The sequence below is a fragment of the Furipterus horrens genome, unplaced genomic scaffold, assembly GCF_987537825.1.
Source record: "Furipterus horrens unplaced genomic scaffold, mFurHor1.1.pri manual_scaffold_7, whole genome shotgun sequence".
Lineage (NCBI taxonomy): Eukaryota > Metazoa > Chordata > Mammalia > Chiroptera > Furipteridae > Furipterus > Furipterus horrens.
Window position 1 is genome coordinate 88,502,804 of NW_028327177.1, and position 23,761 is coordinate 88,526,564.

At 37.9% G+C, this 23,761-nt stretch overlaps 1 protein-coding gene across 8 annotated transcripts in view; it reads left to right on the top strand.

Moving 5' to 3' along the window:
* The window catches only part of CADPS (calcium dependent secretion activator), a 527,617-nt gene that overhangs the window by 399,223 nt on the left and 104,633 nt on the right, over window positions 1–23,761 (top strand). For 3 of the 8 annotated variants that reach the window (XM_090283896.1, XM_090283897.1, XM_090283900.1), the window contains exons 14-18: window positions 9,354–9,455; window positions 10,957–11,020; window positions 11,440–11,563; window positions 13,908–13,976; window positions 14,842–14,859. In XM_090283896.1, coding sequence (XP_090140022.1) covers window positions 9,354–9,455; window positions 10,957–11,020; window positions 11,440–11,563; window positions 13,908–13,976; window positions 14,842–14,859 — 377 coding nt within the window. The remainder of the gene's footprint in view (window positions 1–9,353; window positions 9,456–10,956; window positions 11,021–11,439; window positions 11,564–13,907; window positions 13,977–14,841; window positions 14,860–23,761) is intronic. The other 5 variants (XM_090283902.1, XM_090283898.1, XM_090283899.1 and 2 more) reach the window with 3 other exon arrangements.

Sequence of the window (23,761 nt, forward strand, 5' to 3'; positions counted from 1 at the left end):
CCACACACATCCCCTGCCATCACACACACATACACCTATAATGACATTATGTCTGGGGCTTTGTAACTCTCCCACCTCAAAAGAGAAATAGAGAGAAAAGACTGTAATAGGGATAGCTCTGTTTTACTGACTTCTGAATACAGCACTTCAGTGCAGCGGGTGTGGATGGAGGCTCAGAGTGACCCACACATTCTTAGCCTGATGTTATACCCAGACACCAGACATTATTGCAATTGTGAACAGGAGCATGTGGCTGATTGGCCTTCCATCTCTGAGCAAGTGTTGACCTTGCGTATGATTGAGTTGTACTCTCTAAATTCTAAAGAACTAGCTTCACCTAATGGGAAATACTTATAATAGAGGGTAAGGGGAAAAGTCCAAACACATTTCAAATAAAGTCTGCATCCCAGGGAGAAATTCTTTTTAGAGTTTTCATTCTAGCTTTTAACAGAATTCTCTTCCTGAAGGAAATTTGCCCCAGGAGAACAGCAGAGTTTTCAACTCAGACATAAAATCTTATGAAATGTACTGAATTATCTACCCCATCAGTGCTATCTTTCTGGCCCTGGCAAATATCCAAATAATATGCATTTCTTTTCTGAAACTCCAACAGTGTGTCTTCATCCTTTGGTCATTGAATTCACTGATAAAAAAATATATTTTTAGATGTCACACTCTTTTCAGCATGGATATGATAGCAGAAAGCCACACATGTTACTGATTTGACTACTTAGAAGTCTACATGTTGGGTGATCAAGGTGGAGTATAAAGCCTAATTATCTATGTTTGTCTAGAAATAAAGAAATTCATCTCTTCCCTCAATCCTCAAATAGAAAAATCTACCTAATACCAATTTTGGAAATTAGTTCTTCTCCAAGGAAAGAAATAATAAGCTTTTCTATAATGCACGCATTTTATACCATTTTTCTAATCCTTTGTTGGGTTCTTGTTTCATTCAGTGTCTGGACCTAGTCTGGGTCACTTTGACTAATGTCCTTGTGTCAACGGCATTCATATTCTTTGAAATTGTTCAGTAGGAAAAAACTTCTTGGTCACTCCCATCCTTATAATAGACACCTTCTGATATTGGTGGTTATGACTACATGTTTAGGAGAACAGTAATCAAGTTAGGAAAGACCTCATCGATATATTTTTGCCATTTCCAGGTCCCTTTTTCAAATTGCCAACATCAAGAAGCTTCAATGCACATTCGTAGCATTGTAGAACTGCTTATTGTTGCTTCCTATCTTACCCTTTGTAATACAAACACTTTGATATATTTGTTTTAGCAGCATGTCTGAGCCCCAGGGCATCAGGGCATAATTAGAAAGGGCATGGGCTGGAAGGAAAGGAAAAGGAAAGGGTAAGGCTAGGCTTACCTAATGAAGCAGTGACCATGGGATGTGAGAGTTCTAATTACCATTTATAATTAACCTAGAGATTATACAAACTATCCAAGTGAACAAGCAGAGATGTTTCCTTTTGAAACAATAATGCTTTGGTGCTATATTGAATTTGTAGTTATTAACCACTCAGAAGAGACAAAGTGAAATATTCTATGCTAGGAGTAAATTCAAGGGTATCATTCTAAAATTGCTAGGAGAAGTCAATTAAAATAAGAGAAGAGAGATTAACAGAGTGTATTTGGTCTAAATGTTCTATTTAGGGAGCATTGCAAGGTACATTAGTAAGATGTTCTGTCCCACTCTGGCCCTTTAAGCTGTCATGTGTCTGGGCTGGAACAATTTCGTAGCAAGTAGGATTGTTATCATACTTGTTTAAGGACATTTTCATGGATCCATAATGCAGTCTTCAGGCATGCATCCATTTGGAGAGAGAGAATATATCATGTTTACAGTGCCTGCACTGGCATATGTGGACATTTGCATTTGGAGAGAAAGTATATTCCAAATTCAGCTGGAGTTTTACCCCTTGTTAATATTGATTGGAGCTTAAAGCCAGCTATATGTAGAGAGGTGGACCAGATACTCTTTCCTCTTTTGTTGAATTCATACTTTTTTAATACCTGGATTCTGCACTTGATGAAATATCAGAACACATCAACCATTGTAAGCTTTGAATTAATTTAGTAACCTGGCCTTCTTGAAAAGACATGACCTTGAAAACAAGAGTTTTGTGTCTCAGCTTTCATCATAATGTGGGAAACTGTGCTAGCAGGATAATTAAATGCTGGGGACCTGCACTCACCTGGGTGGGTAGAGACAGTTTACCGACCCCAAAAAGATAAATTTACTTTCATGTGACACATTGCAGCTTGATTTCTTTCACTTAAGTTGTTCATACTTAACCTCAAATATCAAAATAAAATGTTTCACAGTAAAAATCCAGTACCTAATCACATTGGATTAATCCTACAATAGACATTAATTAATAAGTTCTAGCTCAGAAGCATTTGGGGGAAAGGAAAACAATTTGCATAACTAGTAACTTAAAGGATGGGCAGCTGGGTTGTGGTAGTTTCCATGTGACAAAAATAAAAAAGAAAGAAAGGAAAACACAACTCTAGATATATTATTATTTGTGACATGGCTCAAGATGGGAGACTGTGAGGAGAGTGATGATGACAGAACTGGTGCTAACCACGATGACAGGAACTTGAAGAGCAGCAGACATGACATCCTTCCTATCATGCTGCTGAAAATGTCAACTTTGTGAAGGACAGTGAGAAAATGGTTTGCCCAAAACTTGAAAGGTGGATTCCAGAGATGCTGGCTGTGTCAGATGCAATATAGTCTCCTGTGGCCAGAGAGACCCACTTCTGGCTGCATTGATGGCCTGCAGGTGGGAGGGAGAGCTCCCCATCTGCCACTGGGCTGCAAAAAGAAGTGATTTTTTAGCCAGTGTGCAGTTAGGTGCAGCCAGAGACCAAGGACCACATTTCTTTCATTTCCTTGTCGTGTGTGTGTGTGTGTGTGTGTGTGTGTGTGTGTGTGTGTGTGTGTGTGTGTCTAAACCTAGGTCCAAAGACTCCAATGCTTGTACTAAGTTGGAAGCCTCAGAAACGAGAGGAATATGTGCTTGATGAACTTACATCAGTTCAACATAACTAACAAAAACTAACTCTGGATCATCTAAGCAAAAGGGAATTTATTGGGATGATGCTAGGAGCCTCGGGGAATGGGGGGTGGAGACTGGAATCCATGAAAAACAAGTTGACATTTGATAGAATTTTCAGAAATAATTAAGTGAAATTAAAAAGGATACTTTTGCTTTACAACTGCCATATTTACAACCTGTAACTTTATTATATTATTCCTGCATCTCTCTTTCTCATTTGTAAAATAACATCCCCTGTTACCACTACCATTTCAGAGCAATTCTGGCAATTGCAAACAAATTTGCATTCATTTACAAAATCCTGATTTCTTTTTAATCATCTTGGTTTTTAAGGTTTGTTTTTGCCTTTTTGTTCGTATTGGTTTGGTTTGGTTTGGTGAACTTTATACTATCTGCCTTACAGATGTAAGTTAGTAATATTTACTTAAAAATAAAGCAGTTCACACTAACATAGGCTATTAAGAAGCAAATTTAAGAAAAAATTACAACAGTAAATTTTAGTTGTTTAATTTTTTGTATAAATGTGTGTTCAGTGCATTAGTAAGCTGAGTTTTGTGTAAACAAATTCCAAAAGCTACAGCTAAAGGAGATTGTAGATTATAACAGAAACATGAAACTACCACAGAAAATGTCATGTATTTTGTGGTGGCTAATGAATTCATTCTGAGATTTGACTACAGATTTATGGACATTTCATGTTAAAAAATTTTAATAAACCTTGTCAATTAACATTTTTAATTTCTCCAAAAATTTGAAAATAAGAGCACATTCATACATTACAACAGCCTACCTGATATTTACCGTTTTGCTTTCTTTCTTCTCTTAAATTCAGGGGAGTATTAAAAAATGGACCGTAACAGAATTTTACCATTTAGTGGTGTTCTTTAGAAAGTATGGGAGGAAAGTTTTTCTCATTTTTTTTCAAGTGGGGCAATTTTAGTATTTTAAAAGAAGGGAAGCTGACCAATTAACGCCTAACAGGAGGTACATTGCTATCATTTGCCAAGCCTTTTGTGTAGTCAGAATGGTCTAGTATACAGGATTTCCCCAACTTATGCTGGATCTTTGAGAAGGCCTATAAATAAGACCATTTGTTTGGTCTCAAGATGACTTACATTTGCAAACTGAAGAATGTTCCAATAGAAGTTTCATGGTGATGCACCAGTCTGCAAACTGGCTCAGTCAGTAGTCAAAACAAGTCACTATGGATCTGGGAAGCTGAAGTCTTTGAATGGGTCAGATTATCCTCCATCTAATTTGGCACAGATAAATTTAGGCTATAAATATGCAGCCTCCCTTTATATTTTCAACTTAAATGGTCCAAGCCAAATAGAGAAAATGTGTATGGTCCTAATGGTGATATAGAAACATGGGAATACTGTGATTAAACTGAAATTCACTTATTTATGCTAGGGCCCTGTGTATTAAAATGAGCAATATTTCACTAAAATTGAAAAACATCTTATGTGGTTTGTTCTTTTTTTTATCTTTAATGATGTATTGACAAAAAACATATGTAAGTTTAAGGTATACAATGTGATGATTTGATATACATATATATTGTGAAATGATTATCATAGCAAGGTTAGTTAATACCTACATCCCCTTACATAATTACCATTTTGTTTGTGTGTGGTGAGAACATTTAAGATCTATTCTCTTAACAACTTTGAAGAATATAATACAGTATTATTTACTAGAGTCATCATGCTGTGCTTTAGCTCCCTAGAAATTGATCATCTTAAGCAGGAAGTTTGTACCCTTTGGTCAATACCTCCTCATTTCCCCCACCCCTCAGGCCCTGGTAACTTTCATTCTACTCTTTATTTCTCTGAGTTAGACTTTTTCAGATTCCACACATAAATAAGAGCAGACAATATTTAACTTTTTCTGTTGCTTAGCATAATGCCCTCAAGGTCCATTTATATTGTTGTAAAAGGCAGGATTTCCTTCTCTTTTATGGCTGAATATTTCATCTTGCATATATCTTACATATCCTTTATGTATATATATATATAATCTCCTTTGTTTTATGTAATATATATGTCACATTTATATATATTATATATAAATATTATATATATTATATATATTACATTTCCTTTATCCTTTTATCTGTCATTGGACACTTAGGTTATTTATATGCCTTGACTATTATAAACAATACTATGGTGAACATGGGAGTGCAGATATATTTTCAAGATAGTGATTTCCTTTTCTTCAGGTATATACACAGAAGTGGAATTGCTGAATCATATGGTACTTCTAATACTTCTATTTTTAATTTTTTGGGTATCCTCCACACTGTGTCCCACAGTGGCTGCACTAAATGGCATTCCCATCAACAGTGCACAAGTGTTCCCTTTTCTCCACAGTCTCACCCACACTTGTTATCTCTTGACTTTTTGATAATAACCATTCTTAGAGGTACGAGATGATATCTCCTTGTGGTTTTGATTTACATTTCATTGATGATTAATGATGTTGAGCATCTTTTCATGTGCTTCTTGGTCATTTGTATGTCTTCTTTGAAAAAATGTCTATTAAGCTCTCTGCCCAATTTTTTAATCAAATTGTTTGGGGGTTTTTGCTATTGAGTTTTATGGGTTCTTTCTATATTTTGGATAGTAACCCTTTATCAGGTAGATGGTTTACAAATATATTCTTCATTCCATATGTTGCCTTTAAATTTTGCTGTACAGAAATTTTTTCATTTTATATAATTCCACTTTGTTGCTTGTACTTTTGGTGTAATATACAAAACAAATTATATTGCCAAGACTAATGTCAAAGAGCTTTTATCCTATGTTTCCTTCTAAGATTTTTACAGTTTTCTGCCTTATACTGAAGTCTTTAACTCATTTCAAGTTCAGTTTTGTGAGTAATATAAGATAGGAATCCAATTTCATTCTTTTCTATATGAATATTCAGTTTTCCCAACACCATTCACTCAAGAGACTATCCTTTCTTCATTGAGTATTCTTGGCTTCTTTGTCAAATATTAGTTGACCATATATGTGAAGGTTTATTTCTGGGTTCTCAATTCTGTTTCATTGGTCTACATGTCTGTTTTTTATGCCCGTACCATACTGTTTTGATCATTATACCTTTGTAATGAAGTTTGAAATCAGGAATTGTGATACCTCCAACTTTGTTCTTTGTCAGGATTGCTTCTACTAATTAGGTCTTTTGTGGTTCCATACAAATTTTAAATTGTTTTTCTTTTTAATTCTGTAAAAAAATGCCATTGGAATTTTGATAGGGATTACATTGCACCTCTAGATGGCTTTGGGTAGTAAGGAAGTTTTAGCTACATTAATCATTCTAAACCATGAATGTGGTTTATCTTTTCATTTGTGAGTATCTCTTTTAATGTATTTTATCAATGTCATAGTTTTCACAAAATCTTGTAATTTGTTCTTCAAGTAATACATGAGTGCTCAAACTAATCAGAATGTCTATCATTATAAGCTGGAAATTTAGTCACTTAAGGACACAACACTGGGAAAGACAGATATTTATAAAGCATCTGGTTTGCAAAGGCATTTGTATGCATAACACTGGGGAACACAATTTTGATTGAGTTAGATCTGACATGTGTTTTTAACTAACTTTTGGCATCTGAATCAAAAAATAACCCCAGTTTTTCTCTATCACGTCTACTTTTTAAGGTACAGAATACCATCCCGTTGTCCCCAAACTCATACGAAATGTATATACAAAGGAAAAAAAGAAAAAATTACCTGAATATACTGTTTATTTAGAGTTATTTTATTCATATAAAGGCTATATATTGTGACTGTAAGTCAAGTTGTGTACAAGTAGTAAAGTTCTGCTACCAAACAAACATATTATTTTATCTTTTCAAATGACAGGCTAGAAAATGCCAAAATGAGATACTTGAAATAGTCTCCTTCAGTTGGCAAAGCTTTAAGAAATTGCTTCATGAGACCCAGTTTTATGTGTGGAGGTGGGAAAATAATGTTCTTTCTGTCAACAAGTGGCTCATGTAGAATGTTTGGATCACCAGGTTTGAGGTCAGAGCTTGTAGGCCACTTCAACTCCACCCAGTGCTTCTCACGAGCTCTGCTGTCCCACATACACAGAAAACAGGGATACTTGGTGTATCCACGTTGCTAACCAAGAAGGAAGCAGACCATTTTAAAGTCCACACAGATGACGCAACTGTGCCTGTGATATTGCAACAGATCAATGACTCTCTTTGTGTCTTCATATTCTTCATGAAAACAACATGAATGGCCAATTGGGACTGCACCAAATAAATCACCATTTTGGAGGAGGATGCACTTCAAGCTCTGCTTTGAACTATCGATGGACAGTTGCCATTTAGTTGCATTATAAATTGGAATTTCCAATTCCCCCATTAAACCATATATGCTATGGCAATACACAAAGCCACCATCACTTCAAAAGTACTGCAGAAATGCACTTTCTCTTGATCGAAAGTGGGATACCTTCGCTCCTTTTTCACGCAAGTTTTTCTTGTGCAGTCTTGATGCTAGGAGTTCTGAAGCCTTTCTGGATAGTCCCAAATCTTGTGCCAAATCAATCAACTCATGCTGATCAAATCCCTCACGAACTGAGTCATCTTCAATTTCAAAATCTTCATCGTTGCTGTCACTTAGTTTTTCACCATACTCCTGTTTTTTGAAAGAGGGTAGTTCAATGAAAACTGGCACTGGGATTTCAGCTGAATGAGGCCCTGGGCGTATAGCTGATGGTAGACTGGGATACTCTATTTTATATGTATTTTTCTTGTTATATCCTGACGTTTTCACTATACAAAATGAAGTCACTTGAATGATCTCTGGGCTCTTGCCTAACCATAGGTATACCAAATGGCAATTTATCACATGTTGCCTTCGTCCACATGCGTAAACTCTTGACACACTGCTTGCACACTCTGTGAGGGGCCCAAGACTTATCTTGATCACCACGTTTTACTTTAAAATGTGCAAAATAGGCTTGCCTGACAAATGCGCTGATGTTTGTCCTTTGGGAATGGTGAAACTGCCACAGATGTAACAAAACAAATCAGGGTTGTTTAGGCACTTACAATGAGAAATAGCAGAGGCAGACATGAGCTGAAGGAAAGTAAATAAGTACGTATGTAAATAAATATATTCTGCTAACTCCTTGTATACAGACAAGAACTCTGACTACATTTTGGGATAAGATTCACTATATAGAGTGGCACACAACCTCTCACCACACTGTCTCATGTGTACAGTAGTCCCTCTCTATATCGTGGTTCACTTATTGTGGCCTCACTGTATTGCGGAATTTTTAAAAATATTATATTTAATTATTTATCGTGGATTTTTCACTCTATCGTGGGATTTTGTGGTACTGTATACATATGTTGTTAAAGTTATGTAGGTTTAAGAGTATAGAATAAATATAAGGTTCCTACTTCGCGGGGGCGAGGGGTCTGGAATGTAATGCCCACGATATGTGAGGGAATACTGTAACTGAATAGCCTAGACAAGTATGGACCTGTTACTGGTCTCCAAGGTCAACCCCCACCCTTCCCCCACTCGAGGCAGGTTTGCTCTCAGCCAATAGGAGAGCACTAGTGCTTACCTTGATCCATGCTCTATCCAGTCGAGTGGTCACATTAAGATAAATTGTACGGGGGGCGGGGGGGACTTGACGTGATAGAAGAAAACTGACTGCTATTTTGAAATCAGCATGCCTATTTAAATCTATGTCAGCTGAAAAATCGAACTCAACAGGAATTATGTTAAAAATTGTTCCCCTGTATAATTCAGAGATTCCAAACCTGATTGCCTATAAGAGACAGGTAATGCAAATTAGAGATGTGGACCAGGTGAGTGCCTACCCCCAGCTAAGGAAGAAGTTGTTAGTTGCACTCACCAATTAATGCCAGTTGTTCCAAATTTTCAAGAGAATTGTATTATAAAACTTTCCTAATGTTAAAAATGTTAGCAAGTAGTTCAAAATGTTAAGAAACTGTGAGATAGACAGACCTAAAAGCTGAAGCTCCAAGCCACTAGTTTACATATTTTACAATTTCACAAAAAATGAGCGACAGTTTTGCAAATGTCTCCAAACGATAACTCCAAAATACCCATCCCCTTTAGTAGTCAGTTCTGAAAAGCGGGACTTCTCCTAAGGTCACATCTATCATTGCCAGTGTTCTTCTAAAATGGACAGTTTCCTCCTGCTAGAGATTTGATATGATGGTGTCAGCATATGAGGTTCCCATCACTCCATGTCATCTCCTCCTTCAGGCCTGATGGAATTGGAACTGTAACTGTTGAAGAAAAGGAACGTTTCGAAGAAATCAAAGAGAGACTTCGAGTTCTGTTGGAAAATCAGATTACACATTTTAGGTAAGGATCTGGGGTCGATGGTCTTATTAGGAGGGTGAGACTGGGAAGGCTTAATTTTTTAAAACTGTAAGTCAATAGGATACACACTGGCTATATAGAAATAACTGAATAGAAAAGACTGGGTTCCACAATAGCTCAGAGACTTTGAAATCTTAGGTTAATTTTATTTCCATTAAAGAAACAAAGCCCTCCTTGGCAGGTTGGCCTTGGTCACCAAATTACTTTTTTTTAATCCATTAAAAAGTTGAATTTGAAGCTTCTTCAAGATTCCTAAATGAAACAGTGAAAAATCCTGTGAATAACATTATATGAACAGGGAAAGAAGGCAGTGGTCCCCATGGGAGAATCTTCACTTTCTCCTAAGAAACAGGGTGAGCTGACTTCTCAGAGAAAGAAACTTGGATGAGCCTTGGCAGCTTGACTCTTCTCCACACACTCGAGACAGCAAGCAGGTTTGACACTTGAGCCTTATACCACATAGCCCACTTCTCCTTGGGACAAATTAGACATTTCTTTCTTTTTAAAAAAAAATTATTGTTTTTCTGTTACAGTTTTCCCACTTTTTCTCCCATTGCTCCCACCCACCCTGCTATACATTTCTAATGTAGCACTTGTGGTTCTGGACCAGAAGCCTGAAATAGTAATTGAAAAATAACAACAGAACTTATAATGGCATAATAAATAGGACCTTTATATCAAACACTTCCAGATACAGGGGCTGGATAAACATGTCATTATTTTTTATTTCCAGAACAATTTTGTAAGGTAGTTATTCTAATCCCCCACTTAAACAACAAGTAAACTGAGGCTGAGAGAAGTTCTGGAACTTGCCTCAGGCCAGTCTGACTGTAAGTAGGCCATGCTGGTCCCTTGTACCATGAGGAACAGTGTCCCAAACAAAAGGCTGATGACAGCCTGAAACAGTCAACGGAGCTCCTAGTATTACCCAATTTAGTTCTATCTGTGCCATGCAAATCCTCCTGGATAAATCTGTATGGATCATACATTATATGCAAGATGCATTACCAATAATGAACAATCCAATAACAACTAAAAACCATAGTCAAGGAAGGACAATTTGCAGAATCATGAATTTGCTCAGAATACCCTTCTTTAGTCCTATATTAATCCTATAGGGATTTAAGTAGGGCTTCAACTAGTATTTTTAATTCTGGTGTCTGTAATAATATTTATGGTCTCCTTTGAGCTAACAAATGGTTCTCCTTCACAATATAAATCTAAACAGAATCTTGTCATCACTGTAAATATTCTTTTCTGCTGCAGACACTTGCAGAGCCTTTCTTTAGTCATTATTCACACCTACATATATATACATTGTATACATACATATACGGTGTGAACTCAGATTAACATAACACAATGTGACAAAATAAAAAGATTTTCTGTTCCTCAGAGAGAATTTCTAAAGGAATCAGACTTCAGTATAATTTATTTTAAAATATAATTAATTAGGTAACCTAAAATTTTTTCTCTTTTTTAGGTATTGCTTTCCATTTGGTCGACCTGAAGGTGCTCTGAAAGCTACTCTTTCACTCCTCGAAAGGGTAAGAATAAAAGTAAAAGACAGATTACAGATATGCAGAGACATGAACATAATTGTAATGAAAGATTGTGGTTGAATAACCTAGTTTGTAATTTGGTGGGGGGGGGGGGTACTTACCACCCATCAAATATCAGAATAAGTGTGAGACAATTACCCAAAATTCTAGGTGTTTTATCTCCAGACTCCCAAATAGTTGGATATATTGAAGATACTCTTCTTGCTCTTCCCTGGTTTATAGATGGGCTTAGCCATCCTAACTGTGCATTGCAATTCTGTGTTTTCTCTTTACCAGTGAATCTTGATCAATATTAAATCACAAGGAGGCAGTCACAACTAATTTCAAACTTGAACTCTTTAAGAAGTATAAGTGAGTAACACATTTAGTTGAATCATCTTAATAACCTTTTTTTCCACCTTAAGGTTTTGATGAAAGATATTGTTACCCCAGTGCCACAAGAAGAGGTAAAAACAGTCATCCGTAAATGTCTAGAGCAGGCTGCTTTAGTCAACTATTCTCGGCTATCAGAGTATGCCAAAATCGAAGGTAAGGCCCCCTTATGCCCCCAGTTTTTAATTTAAAATTTTGTATGCCTCCCTTGGGAAATCTCTTTCTTTTCTGATGGGCACCAAGAAACCGTGGCCCATCTGAATATGTTAAGCTGAGACTTGAAAGCACTTAAAATGTGAAAATGTGAAACCTTCCTTGGATGTGGCCAAATAAATTAATTAAAGAACAGGGGCTCAGGAATCAGTCTTTGTAAGGGAAGAATATTGAATAGGAGATGTTATCAGATAGTTAAGGTCCTTCTGAAAGTCTGTGTTGGCCCTAAGTTTGCTCTGTGGCTAATGTCTTCCTATGAAAGAGTTCTATAGGATTGCTACCTTCTTTAAACAGAGGAAAACAAAACAGTTTGTTGTCAGCTGTTGATAGCATTGTAAGTAAAACAAAAATTGAATAAAGCAACATCAAGATTTTGCTTAACTTTTTATTGCCCCTTGAACTTTCAAAGGGTTGTTTTTGGTAGCATTTCAAAATTGATAGCAAGTTAATGTTCAGTCCTCTCTGATGACTCCCGGTTTGCTTTCTATCTCATTCATTATTGTTACATTAGACTTAGAATGGTCATTACCATTGCCCTCTCAAGTTTTAGGGAAGCAGTCACTGATGACCAAGTAGTCACCCAGAAGTCACTTTGAGTAAACTACTTGAAAAGATATGGTTCTTTGGGACCTATTCATCTGCAAAGGTATTAATCACTTTTCATTGTTACCCTGTTGGCTGCTATAGGGTGATTTGAAAACCACACCCAACTTGACCAGTGGTGTAAGTGTATAAATGTGGAAGTTCTGTGTGCAAAACTCAGTGTGTCCGCATTCTGAAATCTGATGTTCTCTCACATGTGAAACACCAGCAAATGCCCATTGTCTGCCTTTAGGACATAGCTGGGGGGGAAAAAAAAGACCTAACCAATCAAAAGTCATCACTTACCCTGCCAAAGTCCTTATTTTACTAGAGAATTAGGTCGAGATCATGTCAAATTCACAGTGTTCTCTACATTACATGTCTCCCTCTCTCAATTTTGTCTGTCTGACAATGCAAATTGTGTACCAGTGGTAATGAATTCATTGTTATGCATCCAGGGAGAAACACTTAAGAATTGGGCACTAAAAGGATGTTTATCAATTCTTGACTTGGTAATGAGTGGCAAAAATAGAGGAACAAGAAGACTGTTAAAAGGGCTCTATTAGCAAATAATTGTTCCAGCATTTGCCTTCCCAGGACATAATGATTGGTTGTATTTCATAATGTCAACCAGGAACCCAGTAATTCTAGGCAAGGCCAAAGATGGGATGGAATGAAGAAATGTTTGGTTGCCATGGCTGCTGCCTCATAGGTCTTGGTCTAGCTATTACTAGTCTTTTGGTAAGATCTGCTCTCTTCTTTCAGATAAATATATCCAAAATCAAACTTTAAGATCTGTAAGTAAAAATGCATTCATTTCCAAAGTAGATCAGCTGGTCTGTAATTTCCTTTTGTGCCTCAATTCTTCTTGGTTGTGTTAATTATCTTTTGCACTGTGACTTTTAGGTCTGGGGATTCTTTGAAGAAACCAATCTTTTTTTCCAACTCTCTTTTCAGAAAAGTACCTCATTCCACACTACCTGCTCTCTTTGCTTCTCTCCTTCCTTGTTCGTGATTGGCTCAGCCACTTTTTGACATCACCTCTGCAAAAGTGGTTGTGACACCAATTTCAAAGCATGCTGGGATTGTTAATTCAGACAACCCAACATCCTCTGGCTGCATGTATCAGGTTTTCTTTCATGAACATAGTCCATCGTAGGCTGAGACATTGCAGCTTTAAAGATATGACTGCCAGACAACTTCCTTTTGCAAGGTTCTGATCCTACACTCAGAAAAGAAACCTTCCATTTTTACATTTGAGTCCCTCTGTGAGCATTAACAGCTTAGTTCCTGGAGAATTTTGGAAAGAACTTGTAGTAATATTGCTGGAGACTATGTTTATGAAGAAACACCTCAAGAGCCTTAGATACTAAAGTCTGAACTCCTTAGTATCTTGGAGCCTTAAACCAACAAAATTCTGTTTCCCTTTACTCATGATGTTTTTGGTCATTGTATTCTTGCAAACAATTCTAAAGAGACGTGTAAAGTCATGGTCACAATCTCTCTCGTGACTCACGGCATGCGGAATGGTTAATCCAGTAGATCTCCAATTTTGAAACTCTTTTTTTCTTTTATCCTGTGTTTATCCCAAAATATTCTGTGGCTATTTTCCTTTGAGCTAATGTAACGTTTTCCTCTAACCTATGACCTTTAACCTCTTTACCTCTGACCTAAGCCTCTTGCATGCCCAAATCCTCTTTTATAGGGAAAAAGAGAGAAATGTATGAGCATCCTGTCTTCTGCTTGGCCTCCCAAGTGATGGATTTAACCATTCGTGAGTACCTACCACCTCCTCGCCATGCTGTCTTCACTCTTTCTGTTTTCATTATTTCAAGAAAATCCAGATCCAAACCAACTCACTCTCCTTGCTTCAAGTTGTTTAGCATTGGCTTGTCTGTTGATTCTGTCTGTGAAACCCAGTATGAGAAGTTCAGTCACTTTTTATCAGCCTAAAACAGGTTAGACAATTAAGCCATTTGTTTGTGATAAACTCAGATTTGTCTGTAAGTTTTTCAGTTATTCTCTGTCTGTGACCTGAATGCATTTTTACTTTGCTTGTGTGTAACTCCAATTTGTAAAGTGCTTGTCACTGGTACACAATCAAAAGGTAGCATCTAGGCTGGGAGCACTGTGTTAGGTGTCAGATAAAGGACAGCTGGAGCAAAATCATGCCTTCTTTTCTATGTTTAACATGTCAAGCTATTGTGGGTATAAGATCATATGATGTGGTCCATTCTCTGTGAAAATTAGATCTTATATGTCTCCTGTCTGTTCTCTCAAGCTGGGAAGCTTTTCCTTGTTTTCTCTGGAGATTTTTACTTGTCCTTGTCCAGTAAGCTTTGGCTAGAACATATGACTTAATTGTCACTTGGAGGTTTCATGTATGTTTCATAGCTTGATTTCACATTAAACTTAATTTTACTAATTTTCTATTTGTGCAGCATTTTCCACCTCTATGAAGGAGCCTTTTTTGCTGGTCCCCACACTTCAGGGCAGTGGGAGCCCAAGGGCAACCTTTTCTTCCAATATCATGTATCACACATAAATGGGGGGCATTTTGGTCCACTTGCTCATTAATCTTGCATATGTGTTCTTGTTTCTCTTTCTTCTCTCCTTGTTGTGCTCTCTCTTTCAAATAGAGAATCAAAAGGATTCAGGTGAACCAATTGTATATGCATTATAAACTATCAGGATTGTTGAGTTACATTTAGTTTTCATTTTTGTTTTTGTTTTTTAATAGCTCCTTAATGTATGTACTCCCAAAGACTGGTGGGGAGTTGCAATAATACTTAAGGAGTTAATTTGTGCTGTCTAAATATCCCTCATGCCCATTAGATGTTGACCTTTATAGAGTAGAATTTCTGTAAAGGCATAAGCTTTGGAGGAACAGAACTCTGGTTTGCTATGGAACTTCATTTCATCCTTCGTTTCAGGATCCCAGTGATTTGGCCTCATGTGCTTTTAAAAAATAGTTACTGAACCAAACGAATTATCTTTTTTGTTTTTCATTTCTTTTTTCTGTTTTATGCTGAGAAGTTTGTATTCTTTGATGAATGTTTATCAGCCAAGACAGAGAAGTTGTGTTTGTGTTGTTCCTGTGTGCATCATGTGATGAGGCAGGGTGCAGGCAGGGTGGCCACACCGAGATCTTAGCTGGAAGCTTCATTAGAGGAAAGCTCTTAGAAAGATCTCTGCCTTTGGACGTTTTCTTTGTCCAAAACTTCTGAGCATGTTTTGAGGAAAGCTCTAATAAATGAAAGTACAACACTAAATATTGTTTTTAAGGTCTAAAGGATTATCAAAAGATAATTATAATTTAATTGAAGTTAAACATATTTCACTTAATCAAAGTTGAACATATTTCAGATCAATTGAGAAAGCATGTTTGAGTACATGCAAGCACCAGGCTGGCAATAAGTATTTGAAGACTCACAAACCTTTGTTCAAGACACAGGAGCCTTTCTCTCCCTGGAAAGGGAGGTATTCTCTCATTTATTCACTCATTTATTCATTCGACAAGTGTTTAGTGAGAGCCTACCATGTGCCAGGTACAATAGTAAAAGCCAGGGACTATATAAACAACAGGGAAACAGCTGTTCAACTTATGAAGTGTATGTGCAAATGGGTACATAGTGTCAATTACAAATTAAGGATGCAGCAGCACCAATTGGTAGAGTTATGCACAAGCGAACATTGTCAAAAAGCCTTGGAAATCTTCACAAGGGTGGGAAGGCTGAACTGCATGTTGAAAGATGAATTAGAATCAGTGAAACGGAGCTGGGATTGGAAAGTGGAGAGGCATCCTAGATAGAGAGAGTACTAATGTGCAAATACGTAAAACCACATAGCTAATAAAAATAGCTAATGCTTATTCAATATGTATTATGTACCAGGTATGACTATTCAGTGCTTTAGATGTATTGATTCATTTAATCATTAAAACCCCATATGAAATGTATACTACTGTTATTCTGAGTTAGAGAGGGGTTAATTAACATACTCATAGAACAATAAGGATAGAGCCAGAATCTAAGCCCAGGCAGAGGCCTCAATCGTAATTACTCTGAAAGTCCATGCTGCTGCAAACAGAATGAAATGATGGCAGTAATTGGGGCAATGTAGGCAGGAGGCAAGATTTAAAAACCCTTCACATACCTTAATAATGCAGAGTTCAAACTGTATCTCATGTTTCTTAACCTGGAATCTTTGCCAACTTTTGCAGGCATATGGATTTTTCAAAGGTAAAATTCCACAGGTCTCTCTTCCAAAGGTGATAGACAGCCATTTAAGGTTCTTTAAGCAAAAGAATGGCTTTGTGATTTGCATCCCAGAAAAATAATTCTAGCATTGATGGAGAGAAAAGACCGAGAAGAAGGAATAGAGTAAAATTGGACCTAAAGGTTAAAGTCAAAGCAGAGATGGGTTTGAAGCCTGGTATGTCTGAGGCCTCTTCTAAGCTAAACAAATCTCAGTCACAATCATAATTATAATTACTTCTTCCCCAACCTTTTCATCTTTTTTCTTGCCTTCTCTCTCCATTTTCAATTTTCTGAGAGGGAACTAAGCACAAATACATGGTGGGTATTCAAAACAAACTGTATGGAGCCGGCAGGGCACAGCTGGAGTTACATGTGCAGATTGAGGTGGAATGTGGACAGCTATGGAGTGCTCTGCTCAGGCTGTGCTTGGAGACTATGGGACTCTGCAGATGGCATTTTGGTAGACTTATGCTTTCTGTCTGGTGGCGTTATTAGAAATTAAATGTTTAATTACAATATCTCAAAAAAGTAAAAGGCTGATACTCTATAAAAGAAAAGTGACTCCTGCACATAAATACATTATTTTAAATATATTTCCATTTAAAACATCACACACTGTGACCCCACCGAACTTTGAGAAGACACTGCTGTTGCCGTTTTGCCTTAATTCTTGATTCAATACTTGTATAATTTTGGGGCATCATAAAAATTCTGCTGGAACTTAAAATAAAACAAATTTTCTTCAGAAACACCAAAGATTTGCAGAATCAGATGACAGATAGATAGATGATAGATAGATAGATAGATAGATAGATAGATAGATAGGGAGATAGCCAGCCAACCCACCTATGGGCCAAGGCACTGTGCTAAGGACTTTATATGGAGGATCTAATTTAATCTTTATCCATTTTATAGATGAGGGAGCTGAGATTTGGAGAGAATACCTGAATTTCTCAAGCAGGATTTGAACAGATCTTTCTAAATTCAAGCACCATGCTGTCCCTTTCTTCTTCACCTTCGCCTTCTCCTCCTCCTCCTCTTCCTTCTTTTTCTTTTTCTTCTCCTTCTCCTTCTTCTTCTTCTTCATTTCTTTCCTCCACATAGCCTTTCCAGCTGATGTGGTGGGCACTTGGATAATATCCATCCACTGAATGGATAAATTCAAAAACACCTACAACTTTTAATCAGGAAGACTACCAAAAAAAAAAGCAGTCCTTTCGGGGACCAGATCATTGACAAAAATCTTTCCATTGTCAAGTCTTCCAGAGGGAAGTTGAGACTCCCTGAGATTACCATAAAACTGAAGACTTTTTTTCTCCCCAGGACAAATCCATCCAAAGGACACCTAAGCAGATTCTGTATTGTTGAGGTTCAGTATCTCTCTCTATTGCCAGTCAAACTTCCTACAGGTTCAAGGCCAGTTGAAGGAAAAGAAGAGACACCCAAGCTTTCAGTACTCGAACACACAGTGCAGAACCACACACCCAGAGGATGGTGAGGGCAAATCCTAGCTCACTAAGCTCCTAAGCTCCAAGTCCCTCTGAAATGAGACCACCTCATGATTTCTGTCTTATACAAGAAATAAAATGTTTCTCTTTCCTTACTTCTTGTTTCAGGGATGCATAAATCAGGGTTTCCAAAACCAAAATTATTTTGTAGACTAGTACCTCATTTATATGTTATTTTAAAAATGAGGAGAACAAGGAGAAACATGTTCCCAACACTGTCACCAAGAAGGATCTTGGAGGAAGAGGATGTGTTTAAAAATATGCCATAAACCAATAAATATAAAATCAATATCCCTTCTATCAGAGAAAAAGAGATGATGATGATGATGATGGTGATGATGATGACAACACCTGTCCTTTACTGAGAATTGAGTATGTGTTTAATAGTTACATACTCAATTTAATTCTCACCATAACTCTGTAAGTAGTGTTTTATGACCATATTTAATTGAATATAAAAGGCCATCAATTATAAGTTGCACCATTAACTTATGTACTCCTAAGAACAAAACAATGCTGCCAGCTAAATTGTTAGAGACCATCCAATTTCAAAAATGTTAAAATATACCACTTACACTCAATGAAATAAGAAATCACTCTTTGTATATAGAAATACAAAGAGCTAGAAATGAGACATTTTATTTGCCCAAGGTCGCATAGCTTGTTAGTTACAGAGACAGAATTTGAACATGAGCCTAATTTCTAAGCCCACAGGTTGAACTTTTAAATTATGAAACACTTGTCATTGTTAGTGATAAAATTGTAAGACCAAAAAGGGGTTCTTCAATCATCCAATCCAAACTTTCACTTGATGGATAAGAAAACAAAGGCCTAGACATTTCTAAGTAAGATGGGCAGTTAGTGACCCTAGTTTGAGGTCCTGCACAGTACTCAGGATCCTTCACCCACCCCCCAACCAGGCTGCCTTACTTTTCAGTCCAGAAATAATGGCCTAACCCAATCCATTAACTGCACTGAGCTTCCAATACAACAGTTAATGATGCCCAGTGTCCACATATGAGAATCCTATGTATGCAGCTCCAAGAAAACACTACCTCAGAACCAGCCTGAGCACTCTGGATTTGTGATACCAAAAATTTAAATCAATATCCTGGCTCCAATGGCTTTTTTAACTCTTTATGCTTCACTTGTATTTTCCTCCCCGAAGGGATTATTGTGAAGATTAAAGCACATATTTCAAATAAAACTCTTAGCACAGTACCTGCCACATAGTAAGTACTCATTATAAATATTATCTGTTATTTGTCATGGTAGGGAAATTGCTGCCAATGTGGTCACAGGAAGCACTCACTTTTAACCCTATAAGAAAACGAGCTTAGGTGGAGACATAGACAGACATGTTGCATCCCCCTCCACAACTAAGAAGGAATACAACTACCTCAAAACTAGAAACAACCAGAAGTTCCAGAAAATCAAACTGAATGGAAGTCCAGCAAACAAAGATATAAAGAAGAAATACTCACCCAGACAGGTAGGAGGGGCGGAGCTGGGGCAGAGAGGATGTAGTGCAGTGGCAGCAGCAGCGGGGGCAGTGGCAGGCCTGCTGAAAAACGCAATCACACGTTTTAAAAAGTCAGGAGGAACACCTGGGGAGCTTTCCCATCTCCTCACCAGATCTCGCAGCTCACTGTGCCAGCACCAGGGAAAATCAAGCCTCATTGCTTCTGACTTTGCAAACCAGTGGGGTTTGGGGTGGAGGCAGAAACTACCGGTCTCTCAGCAGAGTCCACTTTTTTAAAGGGCCCCCAGAGTCCTAGAATGTCTGCAGACCCACCCACTCTGGGAACGACGGGCAGGGCAGCAGATAGAGGGGCGCCAATCTGGTGCGGAAGTGGGAGAGGTGCCTGGAAAAGGGGCGAGTGCTGGGCAGGCAGCATTATTCCCTCTCAGATCCCTTCCCCACATACAGCGACACAACGTGGTGAAACAGGTCTCCCTGTACTGACGACTCTGTAAGGAGCTACAACGTAATAGGAGCTACAACTCTAACTGGGACTCGGAGGCAAACACAGGAGCCTGTCAGAATGAGGAGACAAAGAAGTATGGCCGAAAAGGGGAAACGGAACAAGGTTCCAGTGGGAGAACTAAGCAACGAGGAGATAGCCAACATAACAGATGAGGAGATAGACAACCTAACAGATGCAGAATTCAAAACTCTGGTGATAACGATGCTCACAGGCTTGACAGATATGCTTGAGTACAGCAAACGCATAAGAGAAGAAGTGAAGGCTATGCTAAGTGACACGAAGGAAAATCCACACAAAACCAATAGTGAAGGGAAGGAAACCGGGGTTCAAATCAATGATTTGGAACATAAGGAAGAAAAAAAGTCAATCAGTGCAGAATGAAAAAGCAAAAATTGAAAAAAATGAGGAAAGCTTCCCAAGTTTTGCGAAGGAGATGGACATACAAGTCAGAGAAGCACGGAGGGTCCTGGGCGAGCTGGACCCAGGACACATCATGATTGAGATGCTAAAGGTGAAAGATAAAGACAGAGTCCTGGGGGCAGCAAGAGAGAGACAGAGAGTTGCCTACAGGGAGGTGCCTATAGGACTATCAGCTGATTTCTCAAAGGACACTTTGCAGGCAGGAAGGGACTGGCAAACAGTATTCAATGCGATGAAAGGCAGCCTGCAATCAGGATTACTCTATCCAGCAAAGCTATCATTTGGAAGGAAGGACAGATGAAGTGATTCCCAAACAAGGTAAAGCTAAAGAAGTTCATCATCACCAAGCTATTATTGTATAAAATATCAAAGGGACTTACTTAAAAAGAAGATCGAAACTATGAACATTAAAATGACAACAAACTCACAACTATCAACAACTGAACCTAAAAAATAAAAACAAAATCCAACTAAGCAAACCAGAATAGGAACAGAATCATAGCTATGGGGATCATTTGCAGGGTTATCAGCTGGGAGTGGGGAGGGGGAGAAATGGGGATATGGTGCAGGGATTAAGAAGAATAATCGGTTGGTACAAAATAGAGAGGGGGAAGTTAAGAATAATATAGGAAAGGGTGAAGCCAAAGAACTGGTATGCACGACCCATGGACATGAACTAAGGGGGGTGGGATTGCTGGAGGGAAGGAGGGTACTGGGCGGAGGGGAGCAAAAGGGAAAAAACTGGAACTACTGTAACAACATAATCAATAAAATATACTTTAAAAAAAGAAAACGAGCTTTCCTCTCCAACAACTGTGTAAAATTCCAGAGAAGGGTCTCATTGGCATGCTTGGGTTACATGTTAACCTCTGAGTCAATCATAACTCCCATGATGATGTCGGTGCTATGGTTGACCTGGCTTGGCTCACATGACTGCCGGTGTAGGATTCATTGTTTAACACTCCCAGCAGAGCCACATGGAGTGGAGGAAAGGCATTACACATACATGAATAGCAGATATCTACTACTGTGTCTATGCAGGATTAAGTTCACTTTTCTTAAATGCAATAGCTCATTCTTAAGGACTAAGATACCAAATTAGAGAAGAAAAATATCATAATGGGATTATTTCTTCCTTATAGATACAATTTATTATAATTTAAATAAAAAGTATTTTTATTGATAGCCAATAATTTTAAATTGCATGAAGATACCTGAAATTGTTCTCTGGTTTTGAAGTTTAGGTTATGTTTACCGTTCAGCGATTCAGCTTAGTACGTACATTAAGTAACCAGGGGCTTTGGGTAAGAGCTAAAGTTGCTGTATCATTTATATGCATATTGCAATGCCAAGTATTTGTTTTGCCTTGAAAGCAATGCACTGTGTGGGATCCACTAAGGATTTCCTTCCACCAATATCTGAGAACCTGTCCTGGCCTAGGCACTGTTCTAGCCAGTAGAAATACAGAATTCACTGGGCCTAGAGAGAGACAAACGTGTACAGAATTTGCTGTTGTTAAAGGCCATAAGTGCTCAGGTAGAGGTATCAACAGAGGAGTTGGGCCTTTGTTATGAAGGCAGCCTCTTGTGATAAAGGCTTATGAGCAGGAGTGTGACAGGCTTAGATGCATGCCTTACAGGAGAGACAAAGATAACTGCAATTTATAGAGCAAAGAGGATGATCCATGATTCATCTGATAGTCTTTATTACCATATACCTCATACAGTCTAAAGATAAAATCTTCTGAAAGGGAGTGATGAGGACACAAGGGGCTCAAATACATAATTTACAGCCCCACTGGAGAAACGATGCTGAGCTGTAACCCTGTATTGTATGGTCCACGTGGTCATTGTGTTAGGGTGACAGGATACTCTGGAAGCATGAGGTGGCTATCCACTTAGCTTTCTGTTCATACTCTAGCTTTTATCTACCCCTAACTGTAAATCATAGCAAATAGCTACAGAATAGTTATTTTCAATGATAGCGTAATACAAACACTGGCATCTTCAGTGAGATATCAGTAGATTGGAAGCTGGAAATAAGTGGGCTTTCAGTCAACTATATCCATCTTTCATATGATATTTCAGGGACTGGCAATTCACTTGCTGGAACCAGGGATGGTCAGATTATTTAAGGGCTAATTGGAGTGTGTCTCGCTCCTGGATGCTTCTCTTCCTTGGCTTAGCTGAGCATACAGAGGAATTCTCTTTTCGTTTTTCTGCAGTCACATTTAACTCTCTCTCTCTCTGGAAGCCAAGCAGATTTAATTGTGTAAACATGAGCAATGGTAATTGGGTAACTGAAGTTGGAAACCAAGGTATGATGTTTTTGTTTTGCTCTGTGAGGGAAAAAAATTAGGGAGCTTGTTTTTCTATAGTGGCAAACCTCGCTGTCAGAATTCTGGACAGACAGTTGGCAGTTGGGAATCCCTTTACAAATTTGCATCAAGACCCATTGAGCTAAAATATGTAGCTGTTGCCTGACGGGTTATGGAGCTGCCCAGGGACATTTCATTGTTTTATAAACCACCAGAACAAGTGCTTCTCTACCCAGGTTCAGTTATTTGGATGAAAATGAGTAAAGAGTTTCCAGGATAACTGCACACTCAGGCAACACCCATTCATTAGAAAGCCAGGAGGATGTATTTCCAGAGATGGACCTAATTTTCAGCATAGCTGTAGGTGGAAGATCAGATAACTTTTTTATAAAGGAAGATTCAGTCGTTGCCTTCCTTTAAACAGCTCTTATTTAAAACTGATTTTTCCAAATTCTATTTACACACAACCTTTCACAAACAAAATATTTAAATAAGAGAAGGCTGGTAAATAATTTTATAGCCCTGCATTCATTCTTGATCCCACAAGAAAAGGATTTCATCAATTTTGCTTTTAATAGATACTTTTGCCAGAATGTTATATTTATCTTTATTGATGATATTTTTATTAATGTCGCTAGAATTCCATTTCCTGTAAGCATACAGTAAAATTCATTTTCCCAGTTGAAAATTTCAAGCAAATCAAGAAGCAGAATTGGCAATGGAGTATGTCCTCCTTCATCATACAGATTGCTTTGTGAATGAGAACTACAGTATTAGAAAGGAGCAGGTCCAAGGTTAATGAGGCACTCATCAAAGAGAGAGAGTCGTAGAAGCTGACAGTGCTCTGTGCCTGTATTGAAGGAGCGGCTATTGTTATAGGATGTTTTCTGTGCTGATATTGTAAACCACATGACAGATGGGTCAACTGCTGATTATGGCATTCTAACATTTGGAATAGCAAGTAACATATTTGATAAACTGGCAAGTTTTTATATATGATTCAACCCACAATATAAAAGCCACAAGAATTCCAAATTGAAAATAATTAAATGAGCTGGAAACAATCA